The sequence below is a fragment of the Dermacentor albipictus genome, unplaced genomic scaffold (genome assembly GCF_038994185.2).
Source record: "Dermacentor albipictus isolate Rhodes 1998 colony unplaced genomic scaffold, USDA_Dalb.pri_finalv2 scaffold_11, whole genome shotgun sequence".
In the NCBI taxonomy this organism is placed as follows: domain Eukaryota; kingdom Metazoa; phylum Arthropoda; class Arachnida; order Ixodida; family Ixodidae; genus Dermacentor; species Dermacentor albipictus.
Window position 1 is genome coordinate 5,857,740 of NW_027225565.1, and position 27,527 is coordinate 5,885,266.

Consider the following 27,527-nt stretch of genomic DNA (forward strand, 5'->3'; position numbering starts at 1 on the left):
GCAAGAAGAAGATGGAGCGTCGCTTGAAAACGCAAGCAAGCGTTAAGAACATGGAGGAACAATCTCTAGACTGCGTGAGTAGTTTTCCATGGACGCTACTATCATCGTGTAAAATGACAGGTGTTTTGAAAAGATTTCACGTTGTCGTACTTACTCGCTTTGAAGTGATATATTTGACAGGGTATTCGCCCGGTCGCGGTAACTTAACACTTCGTATTTGTTAAAATTCGTATTTCTGACAATGACGGAATCAATTGATTACCTCACTGCATTTTATTACATGACGGGTGAAGTCATTGACATGCGCGGCAATAAAAAAAATACACCTCTGCGGGAATCTATCCTTAGTACTCACGTCAGTATCATTTGCAAACTGCATCTGCGAGCGCTGAACCCTTCGTCCACTGTCAAATTGTTAATGCTGTGATCTTGCTATACCGGTCGAGGTCCTTGATAATTTGCGAGAAAATAGCGCATAGCCTATTTAATGCAATATCCTGTCGAATCTGTAGTATCACTTGATGCATGTATTTACGATAAAACCGAACGTATACTGTTTGTATCTTTTAGCTAGACTTCTGAAAAATTATTACAGAAAGGCTGTCGACAATAAGTGCATATCTGTTCGCTTGTGTGCTTGTGCACCAACCTAACAACCTCTGATAGTTCATTGAATAATCGCACACTCCTCTCCGGGCTTTGCCGATTTTAATACGATTAGCATTCTAAGCCTACTTACCCCACTTTGGCTTGCTGCTGCTCTCTGCTACGGAGGGCTGAAACATCGCTCTCACCTCGCCATCGCTATTGGGCAGAAAAAAAGTTTCTCGCAGCAGCGACCGCTCATAGAGTTGTACACTGCGTTTCGAACCGATGTCACCGCCACGATACGGGCGCGTTTACCACTGTGCTAACGCGCAAATACGGCCTGCTGCGGCTGCCTGGTATTTAGGCTCTGAAACATTCCTCTCGCTAGTGAAGCAATGTCACATACGCAAGTTCACCCAATAAAAATACAACAGCTGCACGTTGCTCCCGCTGTAATGTAAATCGCGACCTTAGTGAGGGATCCATTGGAAACCTTTTGAAAACTTTTTTCTGATGGATTGTTGCTTTCTTGGCTATTGCTTTTTTTTTTCACCATAGCAGACACTAGATGGTCGAGTAGCCACCCAATAACGCTCACAAATGAACAAAGATTCGTTATGTACTTTTCATTGCTGGTTTTAGCTCCAGAAAAACAATTGTATTGTTGGAGGAGGACGCCACAGGAAGCAAAATCAATTTATGCAATTTTAAGAATGGCATCCGTTGGTGAGATATTGGTCAACAGAAATGGCACCTTATTTCGCTTCAATGCCAAAGCAGGGCGCGGAAACCACGCTGAAACCACTAAAGTGCTGCGGCTCAGTGCCGTGCAATCACGCCCCACACAAGAAATCCGCGGACGAGCTGCTTGCGGCATGATTCGTTGCAGCTCAGCGACGTCACACTTGCCTGTGGATCATAAAGCGATCAATCTGGTCGCGTGAATCAAGCTCAAATGCCAACTGCAACGAAATTTCGCGTTGGCTAGTCATGTTTTCAGTTGGTAGGATGTACTACCAAAGCAATCTTGGCAAAGTCACAGGACTAGCAATTGCATAGTTTTGCAGTCAGCGGCCTTTGAACGCCACCTGAGTGGACGATGCGCGACTCTGGTGATGGTCGCTATGAATTGAGTCCCTGCGCGGTGCCTCCAAGATCTCTCAGCCCCCCAGGGGCAGTCGCGAACGCCGCCACTTCCCGGAGGTCATTTGATGATCCGCGCGCTTCACGTCATGTGTTACTTCCGGCGAACAGTAATGTGGCGTTTTAACGCGATAGCGTTAAGGAGCTCGTGTCGCAGAAAAGCCGGTGTCGTCGGCGTCGGGTGTCGGCGTCGGCGGCGTTGACCGTGAGCGATAAATCACGGCAGGCGCTTCATAAATAAAAAGCAACTTCCACGATTGGCCCGGTGGGAATCGAACCCAGGTCTCCGGAGTGTGAGACGGAGACGCTACCATTCAGCCACGAGTTCGATGCTTCCAAGCGGTGCAAACGCGCCTCTAGTGAATGCGGTGTTGCCTTCGAAACGAGCCGTGGAAAGTTATACTGCGGTGTATATCGGTAATTATGAACATGTAACGTACAGAAGTCACAATTACACGAGTTGCGAAGTGCGTTTCCGCTGCATTTCTTCTGCGCTTTCCGCACACGCAGAGCCATCTTGCGGCAAACACAGAAGACCCCCTCCTCTCAATGTACGGCGCTGCCCCGACAGGAGGCGCGCCGCGCGCGCATTGGGACCGCTGCCAGGCGCGTCGCAGGACTCCCTCTCCCCTGACGACGCTTCGCCGTGCATCCGGTTTAGATTACTATCTATCTCTCTGCCCGTGCCGATCACGACGTTTGGCTGGCGTAGATCGTTTCCCCTCCGAGACACCGAGTTCTTTGGTTCGTTTCGTTCGCTCAGGCGCACGTTTCGTTGACGCGCCGAACGCTGCGTTGCTCGACGCTCACCGCGTGATAGGTGGGCGCTAAGTCCGATGCGGGGCGCATCGTAAGTGATTGCTGTGCCGTAGCGCATTGTCTTATACCCCTTGGCGGGTCGACGGGAACGCTGTCGCGTCCCACTCTTGAAGGCGAAGCTTAAGCGTCCTCCAATTTTTTTTTTAAATTTTTGATATGAAAAACTGCGATTTTTGGAAGTGTTGCGTGGCGCTTCCGCTCGTATTTCCAACATGAGATTTTGCACGCAGGCTCCTTTATTACTACGATATCATAAACTAGCATGTTTCGTGGTCCAAAACTTCGTTGCGGGCTCCAAGATATAGCGGAAACAACGCCACAAGTAGGTGTCAATGGTTTTCAGAGTTTATGAGAGAGGCGTTGTCGAAAGGACCTTGTAAGATTTCGTACCCACATCACGAACAGGAGGCGTCATTGCCCACGTGTTCATTGGGGGCTTACTGGCTTTAAAGCGATTAAAATATGTATCACATTTCACCATCCACAGGCCCCTAGTGTGAACGTTTGGCAACGAACGAGAAGCAATGGAAATCTCAGAAACACCCCTTCAGATTCAAAGTAAAAGTGTGTTCAGCAGTACCTTAAGTCGCTCCATTAATTGAACGCTAATCGCATTAACGTTGGCCGTCACCGTGTGATAGGTTCTGCCGGAATTTTTTTAAATTCAGGAGCATTATATGTCCCATGAGGCACAAAATCTGGCGTGATCAAGCGATAGTATCAAAAATGACCGATGGCGCTTAGAATAAGAACACGTCAAGAAAATGCGCGGATTCATGTCACATTTCTCAATGAGGCTCCTGTAAACAAAGTAAATTAATACCGTTGAAAAGCACAGTTGGTAAATTTCGGCCTGGGTGAGAATCGAACCCGGACCTCCTGGATCCGATACAAGCACAAGTGACCGAAGGAGGAGTAACGTTAATTGAGGTTAAATAAAGTGAAATAAAGTGAGTTAAGGTGGAATAAAGTGGATTAAGCTAAAATAAACTCTATAAATTAGAGAAAGGAGGATTAACCAGGAAATCCTTTAGAATCGCATAAGGATACTGACAATTTTTATTTACACCTTGTGATGGCAACAGGGCCGTGCACTCGGCATCACTAGAATAATCAGCAATGACTGCTAATTGCCTTCATGCAAGACACAGGGCTCTTCGACGCTTGGTGACCCACATAGTGACACTCACAGGAGGCTCCGGCGGAACAATTGCCGGCTATGTATGCCAGGCTAACCCCGCTTGCTGCAACACCACCGCAACCACTATCAGTAGGATAAAACGCTATCGACTGGTCCCGGCCACGGCGGCCGCGTTCCGATGGGGGCGAAAGGCGAAAAAAAAAAAAAACAGTGTACTCATAGATTTAGGTGCACGGTAAAGAACCCAGGTGGTCCAAATTCCGTGATTCCCCTACTACCGCGCGCTTCAAAATGATATCGCGGTTTAACCCGTAAACCCCATAATTATTTTTTTTATGGATTGGTCCTTGTACACCGGACATCAGTTGCGATACAACATGCGTTTGCCGTGCAATCGCATGGCGCTCTTCCTTGACGCATCACTTTTATGTGGCTCCCAAACAACTAATTTCACCTCGTATAGCGTGATTTGCACTGCGTGGGCGGACGCAACAGTGTGCAGGAGATAAACGCAGAGATAAACGACAGCCGGTAGTCGACAGCATAGAGTTTCATTCTACAATTACTAGAGGGAACTCTGGCGCTAGCTGCGATCATTCTGCCATCATGGGAATGATGGTGTCAAACGATCGAGGCAAAATTATTTGCATCCTCCGAAACGGAGGGAATGGGGCGGCAACAAACCCAGCCCGCATGCATTTACGGAAGGTTCGACTGCTGACCAGCGATAAGGTTCACGCCGGATCGACCGTAGACCAGAGGCATGAAACGGAAGGCGGAATAAACAACACACACTCAGTTTATTAAAATAAAGTCATGCCAGCGACATGATAAAAAAGAAAAATTTGGAGGATGCTTAAACTTGGCCTTTAAGAGTGGAACGCATAGCATTCAAAGATCCCTGACTGTTTCTCACGCTTCCCGGCAACTGCAGCGTATGTAACCGCAATGTTTACCGGGAAACGCTCGCGGCAAACGCTATGCAGGAAGGCGGGCTTTCTGTTAGAAAAGCCGCCTCTTGCATGGACCGCTATGCGGCAGAGGCGAGCGCCATCTGGAAGCGTTTCAAGGAAGCGTTCGCACGGCTCTGTGCACTCCTAGATATTTACCCACCACCATGCGCCAATGGCGGACGCCGTCTCAGGTCTATGCGTTGTAGAAATGCTGGATAAGGGGTTTGTTTTAGTTTTCGCGTAACCAAATTATGTTTTCTCCAATATTGAAATTACAATCAGAGATATATCGTGTCTGTAGGTTGTTTGTAAGTCGTAGTTTACGATTTTTCCTCGTATTTTAGCTTGATAAATTCAATCAGTTCAGTCAATCCTTTGTGTCACATGGAAGGCCTGGTTATGTGTGGTTCGAAAATATTTTTACCTAAATGACGTCGGACACCGGCGGACGCCGACGACGGATTTTCTGCGACATGGGCTCCTTAACGCTGCCGTGTTAATGAGTAAACTACACGTAGTCGGCGACAGCGCTTCGCTGGAGGCGTGCTAGTCACAAGAACACGAACTCTGACACGACGCGCGACACAAAGCCCACCACGTGAGAATTTACAAGATTAGCGAAATAAAAATATATCCGACACAAATGAGAAATACACGGGGCAATAAACTCACCCAATACTACATTAACAGAACATACAAGAATTGAACACGCGATGAATAATTAAATGCGAAATGAAACACGAATAATAAAGAAGAGTCCGCCGGAACCAGACCTCAAGATGATAGTAAACTCCTACAGATGTGGGGAAGCCAAGCGCAGCGTGCAAGACAGGTGGACAGGATAGGATAGGATACACTTTATTGCTCTAAGTTACAGAGTCATTCAGCGGTCCGACCATACTTCCATTTTCTTCTTGTCGATGGTAACTCCCGTCTTGCAGGGTTGGCAGCCCCATTCCAGGGCACCACTGAGCATGGCTGCTCGTCGGGCATTGTGTACTAGCCCCCATTGGAGGCATGGGTTGCCGCTGGAGAGCACACTCTCCCAGTGCTCCGCACTCGGATTTTCTATATTGTGGAACGTTTTGTTTTTGCTGCCTTACTAGTTGATTTGATAAAGGGCGCGTTTTGCGCGACACCATGGGCATACGTCCTTGTATTGGTTTGGGAACATTTTGCTTAGTATGTGTAGATTTGGGAAGGTTCCTGTTTGCAGCTTCCGCCAGCAAACTGCCTCTTGTTGATTAAGCATGTTATGGGGCGGGGAGTATTTGACCTTCGTTCCTCTATGATAATTTAGTATTTCGGAGTACGTCGGGATTACCGTCATGAAGTTCTCGGGGTCTCCATTTAGGTCCGCTCGGTCAGTATGCTCGCGAGCGGTCCTATCGGCCATCTGGTAGCCCTCAATTTCAGTGTGTCCCGGTATCCAGAAAATGTTGTGTCTAAGTCGTCTTTCGTGCTGGCCAGCGCGGAGAAAGATTTCGGCGCCTTTTCGACAATTCTGCCAGTGATGTAGTTACGGCATGATTCCATAGAATCCTTTAATATTGTAAGGGATTTGTTTGCGCGGTAACTCTCCGCGGCCGTTAGAGCCACAGCGATTTCTTCTCCCTCAGTTACCGTACAGTCCCGTGCCGACGCGCAAGTGATCTCCTTATAGTCGGAGCCAATTACTGTCTCGACGACTTTTTGCTCTGTTGTTCCTCCTTTCCGAGCATACACCGCGGCGTCCGAATATACCGTGTCGGCCTTGGTTGCTAGATATTTCTCTACCTACCTACACGCAGCCAGGCGGAATGCTAGGGCAAAATATGTAGAGAAATATCTAGCAACCAAGACAGGTGGAAGCGTGCAACAACACAATCGAATGCTACGTAGACGCATAGCAGGGCTAAACAGGGACATAGAAGACCAGGCATTGCAGATATGTAAAATGCAATGGGAAGAGAGGTGAAACTGCATGGAGAATCAGTGACGAATGGCCAAGACATGGCCAAGACATGGCACCGCCTCCGGCATCTCTTGGGTCCTGAGGAGACCAAAACAGCGCACGTAGTTAAGATCAACAGGTTAGTACACGACTACGAATGAACCTCCGCGGATGTCTAGAAGCCATGCGAACCCGTTACGTCAAGGCACCTAGCCCCGTCGCGCACCCGGCGTACGCGGTGGAGGGGGAGCGTAACGCGCAGCTAGACGATGACTTGAGTGTAGCAGAAATGAGGGCAGTACTGCACAAGCTCAAGAGAAAATCGGCGTCGGGCCCGCACGGAAAAATTGGAGGACGCTTAAGCTTCACCTTCAAGAGTGGAACGCGAGAGCGTTCCCGTCGACCCGCCAATGGGTGTAAGATAATGGGCTACGGCGCAGCGATCACTTACGAGGCACCCCGCATCGGACGCGGTGAGCGTCGAGCAACGCAGCGTTCGGCGCGGCAATGATACGTGCGCCTGAGCAAGCGGAACGAACCAAAGAACTCGGTGTCTCGGAGGGGGAAACGATGCACGCCAGCCAAACGCCGTGATCGGCACGGGCAGAGAGATAGAATGATAGTGATCTAAAGAAAGGAGGACGCTTGTTTCTGCAACCCGTGAGGGAGCAAGGCGAAGCGTCGTCAGGGGAGAGGGAGTCCGGGCCACGCGCCTCGCACCAGTCCCCACACAGCACCAATGCGTGCGTGGCGCGCCACCTGTCGGGGCAGTGCCGTACATTGAGAGGAGGGGGTCTTCTGTCTTTGCCGCAAGATGGCTCTGCGTGTGCGGAAAGCGCAGAAGAAATGTAGCGGAAACGCACTTCGCTACTCGTGTAACTGCGACTTCTGTAAGTTACATGTTCATAATTAGCGATATACACCGCAGTATAACTTTCTACGGCTCCTTTCTAAGGCAACAACGCATTCACTATAGGTGCCTTTGTACCGCTTTGAAGCATCGAACTCGTGGCTGAGTGGTAGCGCCTCCGTCTCACACTCCGGATTCCCACCCAGCCTATCTTGCAGGTTGTTTTTTATTCATGAAGCGCCTGCCGGGATTTATCGCTCATGGCCAACGCCGCCGCCGACGACGACACCAGCTTTTCTGCGACACAAGCTCCTTAACGCTGTCGGGTTATTAAGTAATAAAACGCTCCGTAACTTGGACGACGAGTCGATACAATGTCTGACAGAGAACATGAACGGTGCGCATAATTATGATCTCCAAAATGAGCAAATGGGTGCAGATCGAAAAATTTCGACCAATATCCCTGACGTGCTGCGTCGGCAAGCTCATGGAACAGGCGGTATTCGCTCGCCTTACCAACTACCTCGAGAACCAGGACATGCTACCGTAGACTATGCTAGGGTTTCGTCGCGGCCTTTTCACGCAGGACGTCATGATTTAACTCAAACAACAAATCATAGAGAATTCCACGCGATTCACCAAAGCGATACTCGTGCTTGACCTCAAAAAAGTCGTTCGACAACGTAAAACACGCAGCGATACTTGAAACCATACGAGCATTGGGACTGGGTGAGAGAACGTACGACTACGTGACTTCCTTCCTGGTCGCCGGGCCCAAATAGCGATCGGCGCTCTGGAATCGCAAGACATAGGTTGCACAAGCACGCCGCAGGGCTCCGTCATCTCGCCCATGCTCTTTAACTTCGTGCTTCTCGGCTTACCCCGGAAACTTGCAGAGATAGAAGGCCTTCACCACAGCTTGTATGCTGATGATAGCACGCTCTGGGTTGCCGAGGGAAATGACGGCCACGTTGAGCAAATGTTGCAGGCGGCTGTCGACGCGGTGCAGGAGTATCTGCGCGACACGGGCTTCGAATTCTTCGCGGCCAAATCGGACCTCCTGTTCTACAGACCAATGCGCAGGGGCCGCAAACCCAAGGACGCTGATTGAGCAGCCAAGCGCGCAGACAGAAATTAGAGTAGTCAAATGAGCCGGCCCCGTCATCCCGCATATTCACAACATTAGGGCACTGGCCTTGCACCTGTCGGCCAATGGCCACAACGGTGAAACCGTACGCAGACTAGAGCATGCGGTCGATGAAATGATCCGGTTGCTGATACGCAACACAAGTAGACGTTGTGGGATGAAGGCAAGCTATATCATACGCCTGGTGCAGGCGTTCGCAACCAGCCAGACAAAGTATGCCGCCTCCTAAGTATGTCGGCCGGCACAACAGGCGCGCGCGAGACCTGGGCCGCTATTTTGTAGCGATGCCTTATGCCTTATTCTATGCTATTCTTATCATCCGCCACACACGGCCGCCTGATCGCGTTGATAATGTGGGCCGACCGTCGCTCTGACCAATGGCCAAGCGCGAAAAGCCTGAAAAGGCATAGAATCGGAAAAGGCATCGCTACAAAATACCGGCCCTGGGCTGGTATTTTGTAGCGATGCCTTTTCCGATTCTATGCCTTTTCAGGCTTTTCGCGCTTGGCCAGTGGTCAGAGCGACGGTCTGCCCACATTATCAACGAGATCAGGCGGCCGTGTGTGGTGGATGATAAGAATAGCATAGAATGAGGCATAAGGCATCGCTACAAAATAGCGGCCCTGGGAAAAAAAATACGGCAGCAGCAAAGACACGGTTTACGTAGACGCGGCCCCTTGCGAGAGGTGACGTGGGGTGCTATAACATAAAACTATTCTAAACTTTTCTATTCGAATTCTGCTATCAGCCCTCCGCGATTGGTCAAAAACTTTTTTTCGACCACCCCCACTTCCCCTGTCTGTCACGCGGCGTCACGAAAACTGCGATACCTCCCAATCTGATATGATTTGTACACACAAATTATGCATGATTTGACAGAAAAAAGAAAAACAGCTATTTATAATTCGACGCCTTTTTGCCATTAGCCCCCGCCAATGGTCAAAATTTGTCGGGCAGCACCCACTTCACCTGCCTGTCACGCGACGTCACAAAACCGCGAAAACTCACCACGTCAGAGTGACGTGTACGCATTAAAGATGCATTAATATGCCGAACAAAACTGAATTTTCTCCTGAATACCCGCAGGCTGCCCCGTTCCGAAAGAAATAAAAGATCGCTGCCGCCGATCGCTCAGGCGCTAGCTACTCGCACCTGCCGGAGAGCATGGGCGTATTTGCGCATAATAAAACTTCTTGCGTGGCTGTGTAACGCTTTCGAGCACTTTCGGCACATTTACCACCTCATTCTGCCAACTCTTCTTTGCTGAGAGTCCGTTTTAGCGTCATTCTTAAGCTTCCGTTGCATGCCACCGCGATTTTCGACCAGCCACCGCAAGCTATGTAACGGAAAGCCGACCAATCGCAGACGCCGGCACCACCCACTTCATCCGGTTATCGATTTTCAGTGCACTTGCGCTCCCCCTTCGAATCCCTCTCCACTTGAGCGTTCTCCTCGCCTCTTGTCAGCCAATTAGATACGACAAGCCGCTCAGTGTAGGCAATGTTATTCATTTTCCAAGCGAACAAAAGTGACCTCCTATGAACGAGGAGAGCGTTTTATTGGTGTGTTCAGACAACCCTGCGGGTGACCGCCCGGTGCTTGCGTGGGTTGTTACGCAAATGTGACGTCAGGAGATTGGAATAGAAGCATATCGGAATAGTTTTACGTTATCCGTGGTTTCGCAGTCGCAATCACGGGCCACAGCGGAACTTGCGTCGCGAACACGACGATACGCATGAAAGAGATGGATGTGGCCGATAAGCCCTCGTGGTAGCTACCACGGATGCCTGGGGATAAAAAGCGGCTTGCAGGAGGCGATACTCAACTACGCTAGCGGCCGGATCTCCCGGGAAGCGGCCCGCATTCTCCAAATTCACGACGGCAATAACTGCTGCAAGAACGACCGCTTCCTGTCCTGGTATGGACCCCAGCCCACATAGACCCTCCACTCCCGGGCAACGAGACGGCCCACGCCGCGGCTCGAAGGCTTACATGCCGAGCCACCGCGTCCGCCGACTATCCCGACGTCTCGCCCACCGCGAGAAGTGATGCGGCAGTGGACGGGGAGGAGGGGATCGCATGATCACTTTCAGAGACATCACACAACACTGCAGATTGAACAGATGCAAATACCAACCACCGCACGGCAAACTAAACGAGAAACAGGCGGTTGCCTGGAGGCAATCGATTGCAGACACACATCTATCCGAATCCGGCAATCCTTCGCCCCTGCTACCCTGGCCTTGGACGAGTGTAAAGCGTGTGGAGCCAGAGCGACGGTGCAGCACATGCTGTGGGAATGCACCGGTAGCGAGCAGCAGGAATCCACCAATGAACGGGGTAGACATGGCAGTCTCGAAACGAGGGGCGCGATGGGAGGCGGCTCTGCTGAGCCATGTCCTCACCGATCAACTGTGGGCCGTCCGGCACACCGAGGAAGCCGCCCGTGTCCAAGGACTCGAGGCGGTTACCTAGGCTGGATGCTTATGGCCCCACCCTGCCCAAATCACCGGGCATTTTGAATTTCACTCTCTCGGGCGGGAAGTTCTGAGAGCAGGTTGGAACACGAGGCTTATCTATGGCGTGCTTGCCAAGATCCCGATCTGAAGAAGCGTCGGACTGCTGGTACCTCGCTGCCAAAGTTCTTGACGGACTTGCGCCGTCTGTCGAGCTACCGGCGAAGACTTCGACCTGGGGTTTCAGCCTGCCGACCACATCTTCAGCTGTCTCTCGGTGCACGACCATACCGCTCCGCATTTCAAACCACTCTGTCCACTCGCCGAGGCTACCTCGTCCTTCGTCATGCCCGGGCGACCTACGTGATCAACCGGTCCAGCGAGTACTAGAGAAACGGGGAGATTTCCTCCCTACCGCCGCGTAAGCGGCGCTGCGGCTGCGGCGGTAATGGCAGCCATGTCGACAGTGACGCGGGCACGCACTTTGTGACAGTTGGGTAGTACACGGATTTATCTCAACTTCGTGCTTGTGGCTTCAGATGTTCTTGTGGCTTCGTTCAGTGCCCCTTATCTGCCTTCATTAGCGTAAATTTCAAAGCAATCTCTACATTTTAATGCAGAAGGCAATAAGACTGCAAGGAACCATAATCACTGCTAATTGTCTTGGTTCTGCTTGACCATGTCTCCGTAGCGTAATGGTTTCAATATGAGGCTTCCTTGCTGGAGCTCCTGTCTTGGAATCCTATCGCTGGACAATTTTAATAATGCTCATTTAATGAATGGTAGCGCAGTGCTTTCTTGAAAATGATCAGTTTGTAGTCACGAAGCTGTTTAAAGCCGGAAGATGAAGCTTAGCAAAATCCTTTACTACCTATCATTCTCATGCTGGATAAAGAGCCCTGCTTGCAACTCCTGTAGACACCAGCGCCACAGTTCTCTCTGATAATATTATGAAGCTCTATGGTTGACGGTGTTATCAAACATGGACAGAGTGCTAGCGCGTCATCTGGTACTAACGTAGCGTCAACGTGTCTTCTCGAGAGGCAGTTAGCGCTTCATTATGGATGGTATATTGGCCTAATTGGTTAATGGAGCGGAGGGAAAAGGTAGATGAGGGAAATGCGATTGATATGTCTGGTTGCAAGGGCGATGGCCACCAGCGACTGCAGCACAGCCTTGTTGGGAGTGGACTTACCAGCAGGGCAGATCCAGTCGTCGTACCTAGTGGCTATAATGAACTAAAATACTAGTCTAGTGGTGCAAGTGGGAGGGTGCCCCCGCGCATTGGCTGAGGAAAAATCCGTTAGTCACTATCAAGCGGCGCTGCTGCGCCTTTTTCTAGCTACAGGCGCGCGCTCGGTCCGGCTTTCCAGCGCTGAAATTCGATATTTTTGCGATTGTTTATAGCTACCCCAGGCGCTCTCGACGCAGGATTTAGACGAACATTGTTTCGCTCCGGGCTTCCGATAGAAACTAGGCACCAAAATTCGCAACAAATTGCCGCGAAATCTGCGGCGAATATAGATAGTTTTTGTGCAAATTTGTGCTACGTAAGTTGTTTGACTAGTTTGCCTGATGACTGTTCAGTTGCGTGTACTGAATGAGCACAATAATATATTCCATAACTAAAATGTTTACCTTGATGATCAAAATAACTTTTTCTTGTTTTTGTGTTCCCTTACATTTCACACTCCTTCAGTGATTATTTTGCTCCCCCTAATCCTCCTCCAACGCCACTTCCTACTTTTGTATATATAATATCAGAAAGGATAGGATATTTGCTTTACTCTGCAACCTCTTATTATAGTTACCCTGCATTATGCACTAGTTCACCTTGCATGGATCCTAAACTTTTATAGATTATTCATGTCACTTTCCCAGCCTAAATATGATTTACTTATTCTTGCTTAGTGCTATAAAGGTTAGTGCTAATAGTCGCAAAAAAGGTACCCGTCGTTAATTTTGCGTTAGCCTCGCTGCGATACTAATTAGACACTGCCTGCAAATTAGTGCAGCTACATCAAACCGGTTTTGCGGAAAAACCGGTTATCCGATTATTCGATTCACCGGTTATTCGAATTTGAAAACCGGATAACCGGAGTGATCGCTGATTCGGTTGGTTATTTGCATATAACCGGATATTCGGATATCCGGATATTCGGATACCCTGGTATTTGTTCATCTGTGCGTGTGCACACCTCTATTTCTCTCTTCTATTAAATTTGTAGTTATTTTTGCAACCGTTACTGCGAGTTAGATATCCTGTCTCGTTAATTTATTTTTTTCACCTACGGGCTCGGAGGAGCATTTGGTAGGGGTGGTGATGTCCACGTCAGTATGATTGGGAATTACGCATGGGCCAGCAAAATATACGTGAGGTCACGGGACAGCGTTTCTCACCTGATTGGACGTTCGCTACGTGTGTACCATTGCATAGTTCTTGCGATTCCCATTCGTCTGACACCCATCTCACTGTGTTTGTGAATCACACGTGGGCTTCCGAAAGTTACGCAAGCTCACCTGACATCCTTTACCGCATGGTCTAGAGTACTGTTCATGGGTACTATCACAGAGCTCCTTCGAAGCCCGATTGTTTGATATCTATGTCAATATGGTTGAGAATCAAGAATATGCCGCCGAACGTGAGATCCCGTAACACCCTGTTTCACGTGACCTCAGATGCGTTACGTAGTAATAATCGCAGAGATTGTTCGAAGCTCGTTCATTTGATATCCATGTCAAGGGCCCTTGTAGAAAACAACATGATGAGAGGTCACGTGACGCTCTTTCCAGCCTGTTTTTATTTCCTTTAGAAATCAACGGTTTATTGCTGGATGCCCCTTTGTTTCAATGCATGTTAGCAAAACCATCAAATAGCTGCGTTTTACATGACCTCTTTATGGCAATAATGTCCATAACAGTGCATTATTTAGATCGTGTATTGCGCGGGAATGGCTTTTCTGTTGTCACATGACAACGCTCATCAAAAAAGCTCTTCAGTTATGTTTGGTCGGCGCAAAATTATAACATTTCGTCAATATTTTGAACATCCTAAAACAGCTCCGCAAATGCATCTTTGCATTAAATTGGCGCTGAGATTAAATGAGTGGCTGCTGAAGTAAATTAACTGATGCTCGGACTAAAACAGCTGGCACTTGCATTATTTTAAGCGGGAAAATCTAGTAGATTCGAATATTCGAATATCCGGCTAACCAGTTATATAAACTGGATATCTTCAACATCCATTTCTTAAAATACGGATAACCGAATAAGCGGTTTTATAGATCGGATTCACTTCACTCCGGTTAAACCGGATAGCCAGTTTGACGTACATTTGCAAGCACCACTGCAAATTATGCAGAGCAGGAATGGAGAAACATTTAAATTCCTTATTGAATTCAGACATCTAGATCTACAGAATAGTTTCACTGAAATTTTATCGCTGCTCTTAAACCTACAAATTTCCATAGAAGCAAATCGACTGTAAGCGCATATGGACCAAATCACGAGTAAAAAATTACATCACCGATTACTCCACAGCTCTAAACTTATTTAATACAACAGCACATACTGCCACAGTCGTTCTGAGCATAGCGCAACACTTCTGCAAAAAGCTGGCAGTCATTTTAGCATACGCTAAAGACGATGAGTCCGAAAGCCTGCACGCTCACGAGACGTTCAATAAATTGCTTAATATTATCATTCGAATCGTTGTTACTTCCTATTACTTGTCTTCTCCCACCAAATGTCGTGGGTTCAAGTGACTTAAATAACTCTACCTTCATCATCTGTGCCTTATTTAACGTCACCCTAATTAACATAATGTGCCGTCGGCTCGAGTGTCTTGATTACATTTACGCTAAATACATGTATCTTAATTAGCTTCACCTTAATTAAGACCAACGGTCGTGGTTTAGGCTCATAAAAAAGGTTAAAAAGATTATGGGGTTTAACGAACCAAAATCACTCTCTGATTATGAGCCCCGCCGTAGTGGAAGGCTCCAGAAATTTCGACCACCTGAGGTTCTTTAACGTGCTCCTAAATCTAAGTACACGGGTGTTTTCGCATTCCGCACCGATCGGAATGCGGCCGCCACGGCTGGGATTCGATCGCGCGATCTCGTGCTCAGCAGCCCAACACCATAGCCACTGACTATCAAAGGTTGTTGGTTCGATTGCCTACTTTAATCATATATTAATTAACTATGCCTTAACACCAGAGGGCGTGGGTTCGACTCCTACCACTGGCGTTGGTCGGCACCATCAATTTGATGCCATTGAATTTCGGTGCCGCATTGTCGGACGACGACTATTTCCTTCCATGAGCCATCTACGGCTTTTGCTTTAACAGTCTGTAAGCTCCAACGCTGTATGAAGCGAAAGGAAAGGCACGACGACGACGACTGCGCAGGCATGAAGATGGCGCACACCGCGGTGTAACGGAACGGATTAACGGAGAAAACTCAATTTCACGCTCCTAGCTGCTGTCGCAGTAAAACGCAAGGTCAGTAAAAAAAAATGATTACCAGCAGCAGCATTTACCGTAAAGTTAATACATGAGCTTATATATACCATCTTTTAGCTTTAGTAGACGTCAATCCACACAAATAGCTCGAACTGTCGAAATAACTAAACGCAAGAAATAATGTAACCGGATAAGTTAATTCCAGGGACATACTGTGTCGCAATAAGCCATTATTGCGGCAAATAACAAAACAACTTAAAAAAAACGCTGGTGACTGCGTTAACCAGCGGCTATGGCAGCAGCGAAACTGTCGCAAAAAGTTGCAGTGGCGCCATCTGGTGCTTTCAACGCAAAACAGCATGCGAGTTCCTTTGTGCTCGCGCCACTAGCCAGCATTATCGTTGACTGTACTGGTGGCGCTGACCTATTGGCTGCATTGGAAATTCGTGTATGGCGTTGCCTGAATGGTGCGTGAGCAGAGTAGTCCCAGACGAGGTGGCGGTCCATTGGTCTGATGGCTTCATGGTAGTCGCGACAACGGTATTGAGAGGCTGACTTCTGTCGTGCGGTACGTCTACGCTCGGGCTTTGAAAACGAGGTACATAGCGGCGACATCTGTCTAACACGCCGGTAGTAAGGTTGAAGCCAGCTCGCAAGCAGTGCAGTAGGACATGGCCTACGCGGCAGTAGCGTGTGCGGGTTTGATGGTGAAAGATGGGCTAGCTCGCGTCGACACCGGTCAGCAGCGAGGTCCCGTTCGTTCTCAGTGTCATTAGCCCCGAGAACGACCTAGAGGGGCGCTGCGAGCGGCGCTCTAGTGACGTCAGGGCACGGACTCACGCCTGTCGTCTGCTGCAGTTCGGGCGGTACCCGGGTGCCTTCTCCAGTGTTTCAGTTTGTTCGCTCTCGTTCTCTATGCTTGTATACTTATGACGGGCCTCTCAAATATATCTTTTACAAAGTCTTCGTTCGGGAAAATGTAATCAAGGAGCTTATTTCCTAGTTGACAATATACTACAATATATATATACAGACGACCGCGGGCTACTCTGGCCCCACCTCATAGCGGTCGTCACCGCAGAGGCCGTCATGCACGGCACTATGCTATTCTTTTCACGCTTTCGCCATGCTCTCCTCCTCCGCTTTACTCCTCGCGCTCTCCGCTATCGCCGTTTAAACCCCACTGGGCTCTGCTTTCGCTTATTCATCCTTCTTTGTGCTCATTCGCTCGGTGAATGAGCACGCGGTTATTCACTCGGTTGCGCCGGCGCTCAACGCAGGAGCGGGTGTCTAATGCCCCAACCACTGGCACGCGTCGCAAAGCTTCGGCACGCACCGAAGCGTCAAAAGCGTCAAAAGCGTCAGTCGGGAACACGGCGAAGCGTGACGACACGCAGCGATTATGTGTACTGCCGATGCTAGAAGTTTGCCGACGCGAGGCGAAGCTGAGCCGGCGTGCACCAATGAGAGACTGCGACGCATCGCAGGCGTCAACCAATCGGAGGATGTGAAGCCTCTGGCTGCTATGCCTATGATGGCCGCCCATGTGAAGGCGCCGGCACCAACGATCGTCCGAGTTTTTTGGACGCAGGACGCGGGCGACAGTGTTCCTGAAAGACAGTGTTGTAATTGTAGGCCGACAACGACACGACCGACCGACCAACCGACCGACGACCGTGGGTTGTAGCAGTGCGACGTGGATCCGAAGCGACTTCGAACGACGCCCACTAATCCAACTTGCCCACTGGGTTCCGCCGCGCTCAGCGCGATCGTCTGCTAAAACAGCCAACCGAATCACAATTGCCGCGACATCTGTGCTTGTTGTATGTGTATTTTGTTGTGCTCAAATCGAATGGAAACATGTCTACGAGCTCCGAAGTCGGGATAATCAGCACTCGCCTATCGCCGATGTTGTTTACGTTATGCGTAGGCCTAGCGCGTCCATCGAGTTCGTAACTGGCGAGTGAACGAACTCAGCGGAGAAACTCTGTCGAAGGAAATGAATTTTCAGGTCGGTTTGGTGCTGCAGTGATTTAATATATGGCACTCCTGACTTCATGTGATGTGTAATGTGGTGAATGAACCGTGTGGAACTTGGGGTGGTCAAGCGCGGCGTGTTTCGTGTGGTGTCGGGTGACTCAAGTCTAACGGGCAAGCTCTGTGCTGTTTCCAGTGGTAAAGATAACTTCCGAAAGCGAAAGACACTAGTAGCCGAACTATGGGAAGTACTTACATAATCAGCCATGCCGCGCATTTCAGTTGACACTGCGCTCTTCTATTTGGCATGTCAATCCAGTTCAGTATAGTTCACTGTACTCCTTCACTCACTTCTTTCAAGTGCATCCGTCTTTTGGGCTAGTTGGGGATAAATCGCTAATGTAGCAATCAAAAACACTGACGCACTGAAGCATACGTGACAACGCAGTCATGTTTGTCAGTGTGTCGTTATAGTTGAGCACTGCAAAAAGAAATTATCTGTTTGCAACGTGTGCCCCGTGTGTAGTGCATCGCAGGACTTGCATCATGCAAGACCTATGCATGTAGCAGCGTATACCATGATTGCTTCGATGCCTGCTTTAGAAGCAGCAAGTACTGAGTCAATGAAACTGCAATTCATTTTTGTTATCTCACTTTTTGTTTATGGAAAGCGTAGATGGTGTGAGTACATTGTGGGGAAGGTGAAACGGTGTCATCAGTGTTTTGTGCAGTCTGTATGCTTAAACTCCTGGAATCCCTTCAGCTTCTAAGAAAACTTTTCTTGCTGCGATACTATAAATTGCAGTCAGGACAAAGATCTACTCAAAACCCAGTTACTAATGCATCTGCGCAGAATGTGTGACTAACAAGTTAACACTTCCACAACAACAATATGCCGATGCACACCATATGTGCTTGCAATAAATACTTTCCGTAAAGGTGAACGACTGGGCCTACTATAATAAACTATGTAGTAGCACTGCAAAAACTGCTGCCATGCGTATCAGCCACAACAAAACAGCTACACGTCCAACCTACTTCCTTGGAGGCACCTCTATAAAGACGGTTCGGGCCCTTCCCATTCTGGGTGTAACAATTAGCTCTTCTCTCAAGTTTTCTGCATATGTCACCAGCACAGTATATATAAGCATCGGCCCATTCTTGGGTTTATGTCCCATGTCTCCCTTCCCTGATGACGTAAGGTTTTTCGAGCACTCTACGCTTCAATCATTCTGTCATGACCTCAGTACTGTCCATCAGTATAGTTCCCGTACCAAACTCGCGACGCGAACAAACTTAAGCTTCTTCAGCGCCGGGCAACACGCACCTCTACTCCCTTCTTTTCGTTTGGCGTAAGCTCATGCCAGCCTACGAGGATTGCCTCAAACCCCTGAAGTAGCACACCATGCAATACCAGTGCAACATTGCACTAGTGTATAGTGCAGGGTGCTTGACGGCTTTCTGAACAGCACTAATCTTTCTTCAGTTCGTCTGAACAAGTGGTCAGCACAGCCTGAGCCCTCATCGCACCTCTATGCCCCGACACCACAACTCCATGATTATATCTGGCGTACAGAGCTTTCTCTCCACCCCCTTGGCCATTTGGATTCTCCTTCCTTGGAACCAGACTGAATTGGCACTCCTGGGTGTTGTGCACCTGTCGAATGTGTGCGTGTGTGCCGTGTTGTATTATTGAGCAAGTGTGTGTGTGTGCGTGCGTGTGTGTGCACGTGGAGGGGAAGGAGGTGTCTTCTGCATCCGGCAACTTCCTGCTCTAGATGGCTGGTTATCAGACGCACTAAAATGCAGGCATCAGCCTTTTTTTTAGTCGAATGCCATGTAACCACTAAGATTATTATTATTATTATTATTATTATTATTATTATTATTATTAGAATCATCATTACGACCACCTTGATTGTGTTGAAGCCTGCGTGACACATGATTCAAAATTTTCTGAAGCTTTGTGCGCTCTCACTCTTCTAAAAAGAGCGCCAAAGATGTACGTCTTCTTCATGAAAATAGTGGTGTTGTCTCGAACACTGCTGATGTTTTTGCATAACATTTGTGTTTGCTGTATGGTGTGAAATATGCCTCAAGTAACCTTCCTTCTCAGCCTGGCACTGTGTGTACGCTATCACTCAATGAAAACCTTGTTTTCAAGTGTACGAAGTGCCTTAAACCTTCCCTTTCTTGTGGTGTTGATGGTATTTCTTCCGCAGAGCTTAAGACATATGGAAGCATACTTGTTCCCTGTTCTCACAAGCATCAATAGTTCCCTGATGTCTACTGCCTTTTCTAGCACTCGGAAGGTAGCATGGACAATGCCCATACAAATCAGGTGCTAGATGTGCCTGTACTAACTGCCGACCTATATCTATCCTCTGCAGTGCGTGAAGTGTTTGGATCGATACTGGATTCCTTGCTTTCTGTTAGTGCTAAGAGCATTTTAATAAATGAGCAGCATGACTTTGTGTGCCGACAACTTAAAACTATTTGAGACTGTCAACAGTGTTCACCACTGCATCGACTTCCAAAAAGACATTTTTTTCACTCTCAAACTGGTGCATAAACAATAAGTACTCTTAAATGCTTCCAAAACTATGGCATTAAGTTATGTGCAGAAAACGCACCATATGAAATTTTGGTACACCCTACGAGATGCTCCACTCCTTAGGGTCGATGAAATTATTTATTTTGGTGTGTACTCCGACAAAATGCAAAGCTTCTCTTCACATAAATAATTACACAATATGCCCTTCACGCTCTTGGAATTGCATGCCGTATATTGCATGATTTCCACTCACCTGTTGTTTTTCTGAAATTCTGCTGTGTGCCTCCAACTGCTAGACTATGCCTCTCTAAGAGGCAGTCCAACGAGCAAATCTACTTCTGTCCTCACTGAACGCATCCAGAATAAAATGATATCTATCTTAAAGCACCAAATTTGCCATTGTGGCGACCACAGTTGAGCCTTCTCAAATATACTTCAACTCGCACCTCTAGATTCAAGACCTAATTAATCACACCTTTTGTTCCTTTATAAATTGGTCCATGACATTATACATGCCCTAAAGCTTCTTGATCATATGCATTTGTTCGTGCCGCAACAGTATACCAAATAGCATTCCACATTCGTTGCCTGGCCTTGTTGCAAGATTGTGTTATATAAGACTTGACTCCAAAACATACTTCAGAGTTCATTTCCTGTTGTTTGTGTTGTCTTGTGTTCCTGTTTTTTTTGCGCCTTGTCTGTCGTACATGTGTTCTTTCGTCCGCGTCTTCGCAGCGCTCATTTCATCAAGTATGCATAACCAACTCACCCACATCAAGCTTCTGTCTTTTGTGTATCTGTAGATAATCACGTAGGATTAACTCCCTTTTAATTTTCCTCGTTTCCTTTTTTCCCTATTTATTTCTCTATCTTGCATTTTTTTGTCTGCCACATTCATGTTTTCTGTACATTTTGTCTCGCATAGTTCTCGTTAAGTGCACCACTACAAAGGCTCTCTAGCTGTTCCTGGGCACTACAATCAACATTTGAATGATTGATTATTATCGTAGTATAAAATCGTGCTTTTTGAGTATGTACTAGTACACTATTTCAGTGCAGTAGCTATTGTTCAATTAAAAAAGGGCATGAAATAAGAAAGTGCAATAATAATATGCTATGTACCTGATCATATGCATTGTGCTATAATTTCTTCTGAGTTTTAATAATGGCTGGCTAATGTATCCAGTATTGTGCAACAATATAATATGCCACAGCAATTGTTGCGTGCCTCACAGAACAAATTGAATACATCTTTCTCAGTCAAAACATCATAGGAGGCTGAAAACAATAAACTGCATTTTTTTTTGTAGTGACGAAGTGTATAAATTGTGAAAATAACCTATTTATATATTTCTTATACTGTGCAAATGAGCTGCTTCCATACATTCGAATAAGCGCTTCAGTAGTACGACTTGGCAAAGGGCAACGAAAGACCCGTATTAAAACCTTCCGATTCTCAAGCTTGTATTTTCTGACGGTATGTCATTTCATTAATGTAAAGAAATACAAACTTGACATGTGGAAACCAGTTACAACAGAACATGACCCTTACACTGTGGAAATGTTTTGTAGCAATACACTCAATGTGAAGGCCTCTGGATGCGGTGTTAATGCATCAAAACAACCTAGAATAATAGAGGTGCTCCATGAGCTAGATTAGACACAATCAAGAATCGGGAGGAGACAAGCTACGAATTATATAAATTTTAGCAATTGTAGATATTTTTGAGAGTGCTACAGGTGTTTCAATTCTTCTTTGCTGATTTTTTCAGAACCGACTTTTTCACGTTTCTTTTATGCACCAACAATCATAATTGACACGGATGCTTTATCTGTATCGGTTTACCGTATTTCACCGGCTAAAAATGTTAAACGCTATCGCTCGGTGCAGGATGCGCCTGAACGTATCGGAAGTTTCGCGAATGTTATCGATGGTTGTGTCTGCTGTCAACGAACCTTGTTAATCTGATTGCATACGCGACACGAATTGTGTAGTAGTTTCTGGAAGGCGCGCGGGCACCAGCGAATAAGCTGTAACTTTCGACGACTGGTGTATGCAAACCGACGTGCTTGACCCGCAGATGAGATTTTCGACAATTGCCGACATTGCTGGCCGCTATCATTGCGATTGAGTCTGCACAATTTATTTACCGTCACTACTACGTGCAGGTGTTTGCAAAGCGATCTTGCAGACAGACGACGCGCGAGCGCGAGCGCTGATGTCGATATTTTGTGCACTATTGCTTTTTCAAAAAAAAAAAACAAACAAACTGTTGTGGCAGACCCATACTCATTATTCAAACGGGCTTACTACATATAAAAGCGCTCACAAATCTCCAACTTATTGTTTCATGCTTAGTTTACAGCAGGCTGTTTTAGGCCGGACTTTGACGGACGAAGACAAAATAGTCCAGCAACAGTGCGCCGTAGCGGAGGATAGCGAGCTTTGGCGCGCGTCAGAGCTTCTGCCCAGTGGTTGCGTGCCCTCTTCCTCCGACCAACGCGAAGCGAAGCGCTCGCTTGTCGGCGCGCGCCAAAGCTTGCCGACGCGTGCCAGTGATTGGGGCATAAGAGCTGGGCTCCAAAAATGGCGCTAGTTACAGCAGCATATGAAAACAGCATCTGTGTTGTTTCGTCTTTCTGTAGCCCAGTAGCTAGCATTGCTTTTTCGGAATGCCCCACGAAATCGGCGAAACGTGGCGTCTTTGGTTTCATTCACTGCCTCGAAATTTCACGCGCCGCTACTTGCTTGAACATCACATTAGGTATCATAGTTACTAGAAAAGCGTAAGCAGAACAGGTGCCGTCCTCTGTTTTCGCTGCTCTTATACAGTATGGGTTGCCAACATGGTCATTCGTATACTGTGTCTGTTGCGTCATTATTTTTTCAGTAGTCATATAGTTGTACAAATGCACACGCTGCCGGCAGCCACATATAAGGTGATGTGATTTCAGCAGAGCCGAATACTTCCAAGGTTGGTACTGAGAATAATGAAAAATTAAAATATTCTAAGGACCGTTGAAGCCTCCAAAGTACATGCATTTGCTTTAAGGGGACGCGAAAGGGATTCATACTTTGAGTTTCGGAAAGATTAAGGTAGTGCCAGCTGGTTCTCTTTACGTGAATGTTTTTTATATATAAAAATAGAACTGCTCTATCGCTTCAGTCATCTTCTAACGTACACATGTGCGCGTCTGTACTGCTTTAATATTAAGAGAATGGCGCTATCTTTAGTCAACGAAACGCATTTTGATTATGATTTAGGAGTGGCGTAATAGAGGTCCATAATTTTCCAGAGATATCGAGAGCTCCTTTGTTAAGACACAATTGTTTTTTGATATTGTTTTATTCATCCGAAATATAAACTGTAATCCCAAGTATAAGTTTAATGCGCATAAAAGCTTTCGCCTGCGGGAGAAATATGTGTTGAAGGCTTATGTATTTCGCGGGATACGTCCCGGCAAGACACTTTGACAGGCGGTTAACTAATGGTTTCAGAAAAGTGGCTATGCATGAGTATTACGTACCTTCAGATGTGTATTAATTGCCTCTATGTTTCGTAAACTAATGTATTACGAATATTAGTATAATTTGGCAATCACATAACTTAATACTGCGGTTGTCCGTCATGCCCTGCTTATCGAGAAATTGAAGTGATGGACTTGCGCCACGTGCTTGCTACAAGTGACTCATTAAAAATGCATAAAGCCTAAAAAGAAAGCCATCGGTATAAAAAAAGGAGCAATAATGACAAATCTCCATATTTCGCAGATCGACAAGGACCCTTTGCAACCAGGTTTTGAATTGCCGCGGGAAAATGAGCCAAGCCCCAGCGAGCGTCAGTTGTCTGACGTGTGCTACGGCCCGGCACTGATGATCAGCAATGTGTTGGTGCTCTTCTGCTTGGTGACCTTCTTGTCCGGTGTGGTCAACGGACGTCTTATGGCTGCCCAGCGACTAACATGCAGCACCAAAGTGTGCCTTAGTTTCACTGACGTGATCAATAGGAGCGCGACTGCTCGCGTTCCTCCCTGTAGCGACTTCTACGCGCACGTGTGTGCCGAGTGGGACCAAGGCAACCTGGAATCGCCGCAAGAGCTACAGTTCCGCAGCATCGTAGAGAAGCTCTACCGGAGTCTGGCCACGGAGCCAGTTCCCTCGCAAAATCAGACAAATTTCCAAAAGGGTGCTGGTTTCTACCAAAGCTGTTTGGCGGTGCTTCTCGACGGCAAAAGTGAACTGCCCGAAATTTTGGAAGAGTTGAGGAGGGTCGGCGTGCGTTGGCCGCAGCATTCGGCAGACCCAAACCTCCTGGTGACAGCTGCCAGGCTCAAACAATCGTTCGACTTGGACTCACTGTTGGTCTTCAGTATGCCCGATACGGCGACTCTCAGAGTTGGACCTCCGTCGGCGGGCTGGCTTCGCGACACCAAGAGGCAACGGTACGCTGTAGACTTTGCCGGCAATTCTAAGGAGCAATTACGCGCGCTGTGGGTAGCCTTTAGCAACACAAACCCGAATGAAACTGAGGCCGCGCAGCTACGAGAGGCAGAAGAACGGTTTTTCAGTTACAATGTTTTCGCTGACACTTCGTCACCATCCTCTCCAATAAACACTCTGACTCTCGCTGCTCTCCCTGACCAATGCTCCGAGTTTTCACGTGACCGCTGGGACAAGCTGCTCAAGGAAGCATACGATACCATCCCCGAAACAGTGACACTTGTCGAGATCAGAGATCGCAGAGTCTTCGACGCAGTGTGCCGTTTGGTAAGGGATCTGGGTGAGACAGCAGTACAATATTACGTCGAATGGCTCGCCGTTCGAACGCTGGTGACGGCTGGTGACAGATCCATAGCGGAGGTTGTCTGGAATGGTGCAGACATGGCGCCTCTCGCCGCACAGTCGACCTGCTTTCGAAGCACAATGCAGGTTTTTGGAGAAACGATACTATTGGAAGAAAGCCGTCGCTGGCACTGGCAAAGACCCGCGATGCTGTCCGATTTTCACTCTGTGGCCAAAAAGGTGAGGGATTCCTTATCTCAGCTAATCAAGGACGATAGACGTTATCCTTCTACAAGTTCTTTTCGGAAAGATTTGCTGCATGACCAGCTTTACAATAATGATAGGGTACGTCTAGTAGAGAGCGTATACGCCACAGTTCCGGACATGTCAAAAAAGTTTTTCTCGAATCGAATGTTGCTGCTCAATGTCTCTCTAAACAAAGACACCATTAGGAGCCTCGGATTCAGCTGGGAAGCACTGCAAGACATGTTGCGGCATGATGGTGGCTCGGTTCGTTCCCAGCTCCCGTCTATTCAGCAGGACGTGCGGTTGTTTCTACAATTGTCCTATGCGACCTATTTTCTGCTCAGCGAAGACATGCCGCCAGTGTACAATTATGCGGCACTGGGAATGCTTGTCGCCAGGAAGCTGCTGGCATTCCGCCGTGATCCTGTGCTGCGGCAACGCACGCGTCCAGTATCATCATCGCAATCGCAGCAGACGGGACAATTTGTGGGGCAGTTCGATAAGGAACGCAGTGACTTTTCCCTAGCGCTGGATACAGCTCAGGAGGCAGTGTTCAGCACTCAAGGATACAAGGCACATAGGTGGTCGAGGAGGCCACAAGACTTCTTTCTGTTAACGTGTTTCCAAGTGTGCTCTGGCCGCAATACCAATGAAGATCGCAGAAACTTTACCCTTGCATTTATGGCAAGCAAAGGTTTCCGGAAGGCATTTGCATGTCGTACTATATCTTAGCAGCTGAAAATCATTAGTTCGCCATAATAGGCTCGATGCAGGTAAACGGGTATTAGATTCGGCTACACAAGAAAATGGCTGTGTTGAAAAAAAAATATCTTGTAATTCGTTGACCGCATACTTTGTTAAAACTAAGAGGCAAGTGTCATTTTTGTATTCCGTCCGGCAGCGAGAACTTGCTGTTGCTACTAGGCAGATACGTCCACTGAATCATTGGGCCGACGTTATAGACCAGTGAACCTGGTTCCATTTGATGGGTAGAAAGAATAAATGGCAATTAGAACAGAAGATTGTGCACGCAATTTGAAGCTATCTTGGATATTACACCCTAGTGCACACGCTGAAAGTCGCCGGAAAGTTGAAGATGCAACAGCCGTTTACAGCGATATAAAATAAATATTGTCCAGTTCCCTTTTCTCAAAAAAGTAGCCGTTCTGTTGTAGTGTGTTACAGTTACCATACGCCGCTAATAAACATGGGTACTGTGCATTCAAAGGCGTAATGGATGGAGAAGCGCTATTCTGTGATTTTACCTGGTCTCTTCACTGGCCCCTTCACTCCAAATTATCTTCCTGATGCTTGCAAATTGCAACACTGTTTTCAACCTGCGCCTGTAGGCAAATACTTTCCTAGCTGTTTATTTTATTAGGGCAGCCCATTTGCAGTGACGGCTTAGGCTGCTGTCGTAGGCGTTAGCATATATATTCAGCACATGTACTGTTCCCGCGCTGGCAAAGCAGATGCGCTCCGAATGCCACTAATCACGCTGGCTGCACAGTGACGCTAGACTGCAGAGTATCCCCTTGCGCGGGCTAGCGTAAGTGCGTAACTGCGTGGCGCGTGGCGCTCGTTAGCATTACTCTGGGTAATATCTGCGTCATTATTCAAGTTCTGCATGATGTCGTCCTTTGTCCTAACTACAGTTGAGGCAGAGGATCAAACCGGCAGTCATGATCAGTATGGGAAGTCCATCAAAGCTATCACAAATGAAGGAAATTTTGCTCAAATACTGAAATGGGGGAGAAAAACCTATGCGGCATAGTATGTCCGCAACACGACCACTCAAGCTAACTGCAATTGGGGAACAGGCTCAGGAGGACAACTATGTTCAACGTGGTAAATCCATCAAACCTATCACAAATGAAGCAAATTTTGCTGAAGTACTAAAATGGGGAAAAATAACCTATGTCGCATAAAATGTCTGCTGAACCACCACACGGAAAAACTACATTCGGGGTACAATATCAAAAGTGCAGCTTTGGTAACCGTGGGAACTCCATTAAACCAATCACAAATTAAGGAAGCATTGCTCAAATGCTGAAATGTGGGAGAAAAACAACCTATGTAGAACAACGTGCCCAGACAACCAAAAATCAACAAATCTACAACTGGAGCAAAAGGTCAATAGGGCGGCTATGGTCAGGGTGCGAAGTGCATCAAACATATTACAAATTAAAAAAAAATACTTAAAACACTTAAATGGGGAAGAAAAAGAACCTACGTAGCATAATATGTCCAAAGAACCACCACTTCAGAAAAATACAGTGGGTGCAGGGGATGGGAAGGGCAGCCACGCTAAGTGAGGGAAGTCCATCACAGCTAAAGCAAACAAAGAAAATTTTGCTGAAACACTGAAATGGGAAAGAAAAATAACCTGTCTAGCATAAAATGTCCGCACAACCACCCCTCGAGAATAATACGCTTGTGGAAGAGGACCAGAACCGAAGCAATGTTTATCGA

The 27,527-nt window shown here is 47.5% G+C and overlaps 1 protein-coding gene across 1 annotated transcript; it reads left to right on the forward strand.

Moving 5' to 3' along the window:
- Positions 1-26,245, forward strand: LOC135911374 (uncharacterized). The gene is made up of 2 exons (XM_065443620.1): positions 1-74; positions 23,799-26,245. The coding sequence occupies exons 1-2, from the start codon at positions 12-14 to the stop codon at positions 25,785-25,787; spliced, it is 2,052 nt and encodes a 683-aa protein (XP_065299692.1). The 5' UTR covers positions 1-11; the 3' UTR covers positions 25,788-26,245.
- The last annotated feature ends 1,282 nt before the right edge of the window (positions 26,246-27,527 follow it).

Excerpts from the sequence above, each read along its gene's own strand:
- LOC135911374 (XM_065443620.1), top strand. The coding sequence starts at position 12 with ATGGAGCGTCGCTTGAAAACGCAAGCAAGCGTTAAGAACATGGAGGAA. Across the intron at positions 75-23,798 it reads AGGAACAATCTCTAGACTGC|ATCGACAAGGACCCTTTGCA; the intron begins GTGAGTAGTTTT and ends CATATTTCGCAG.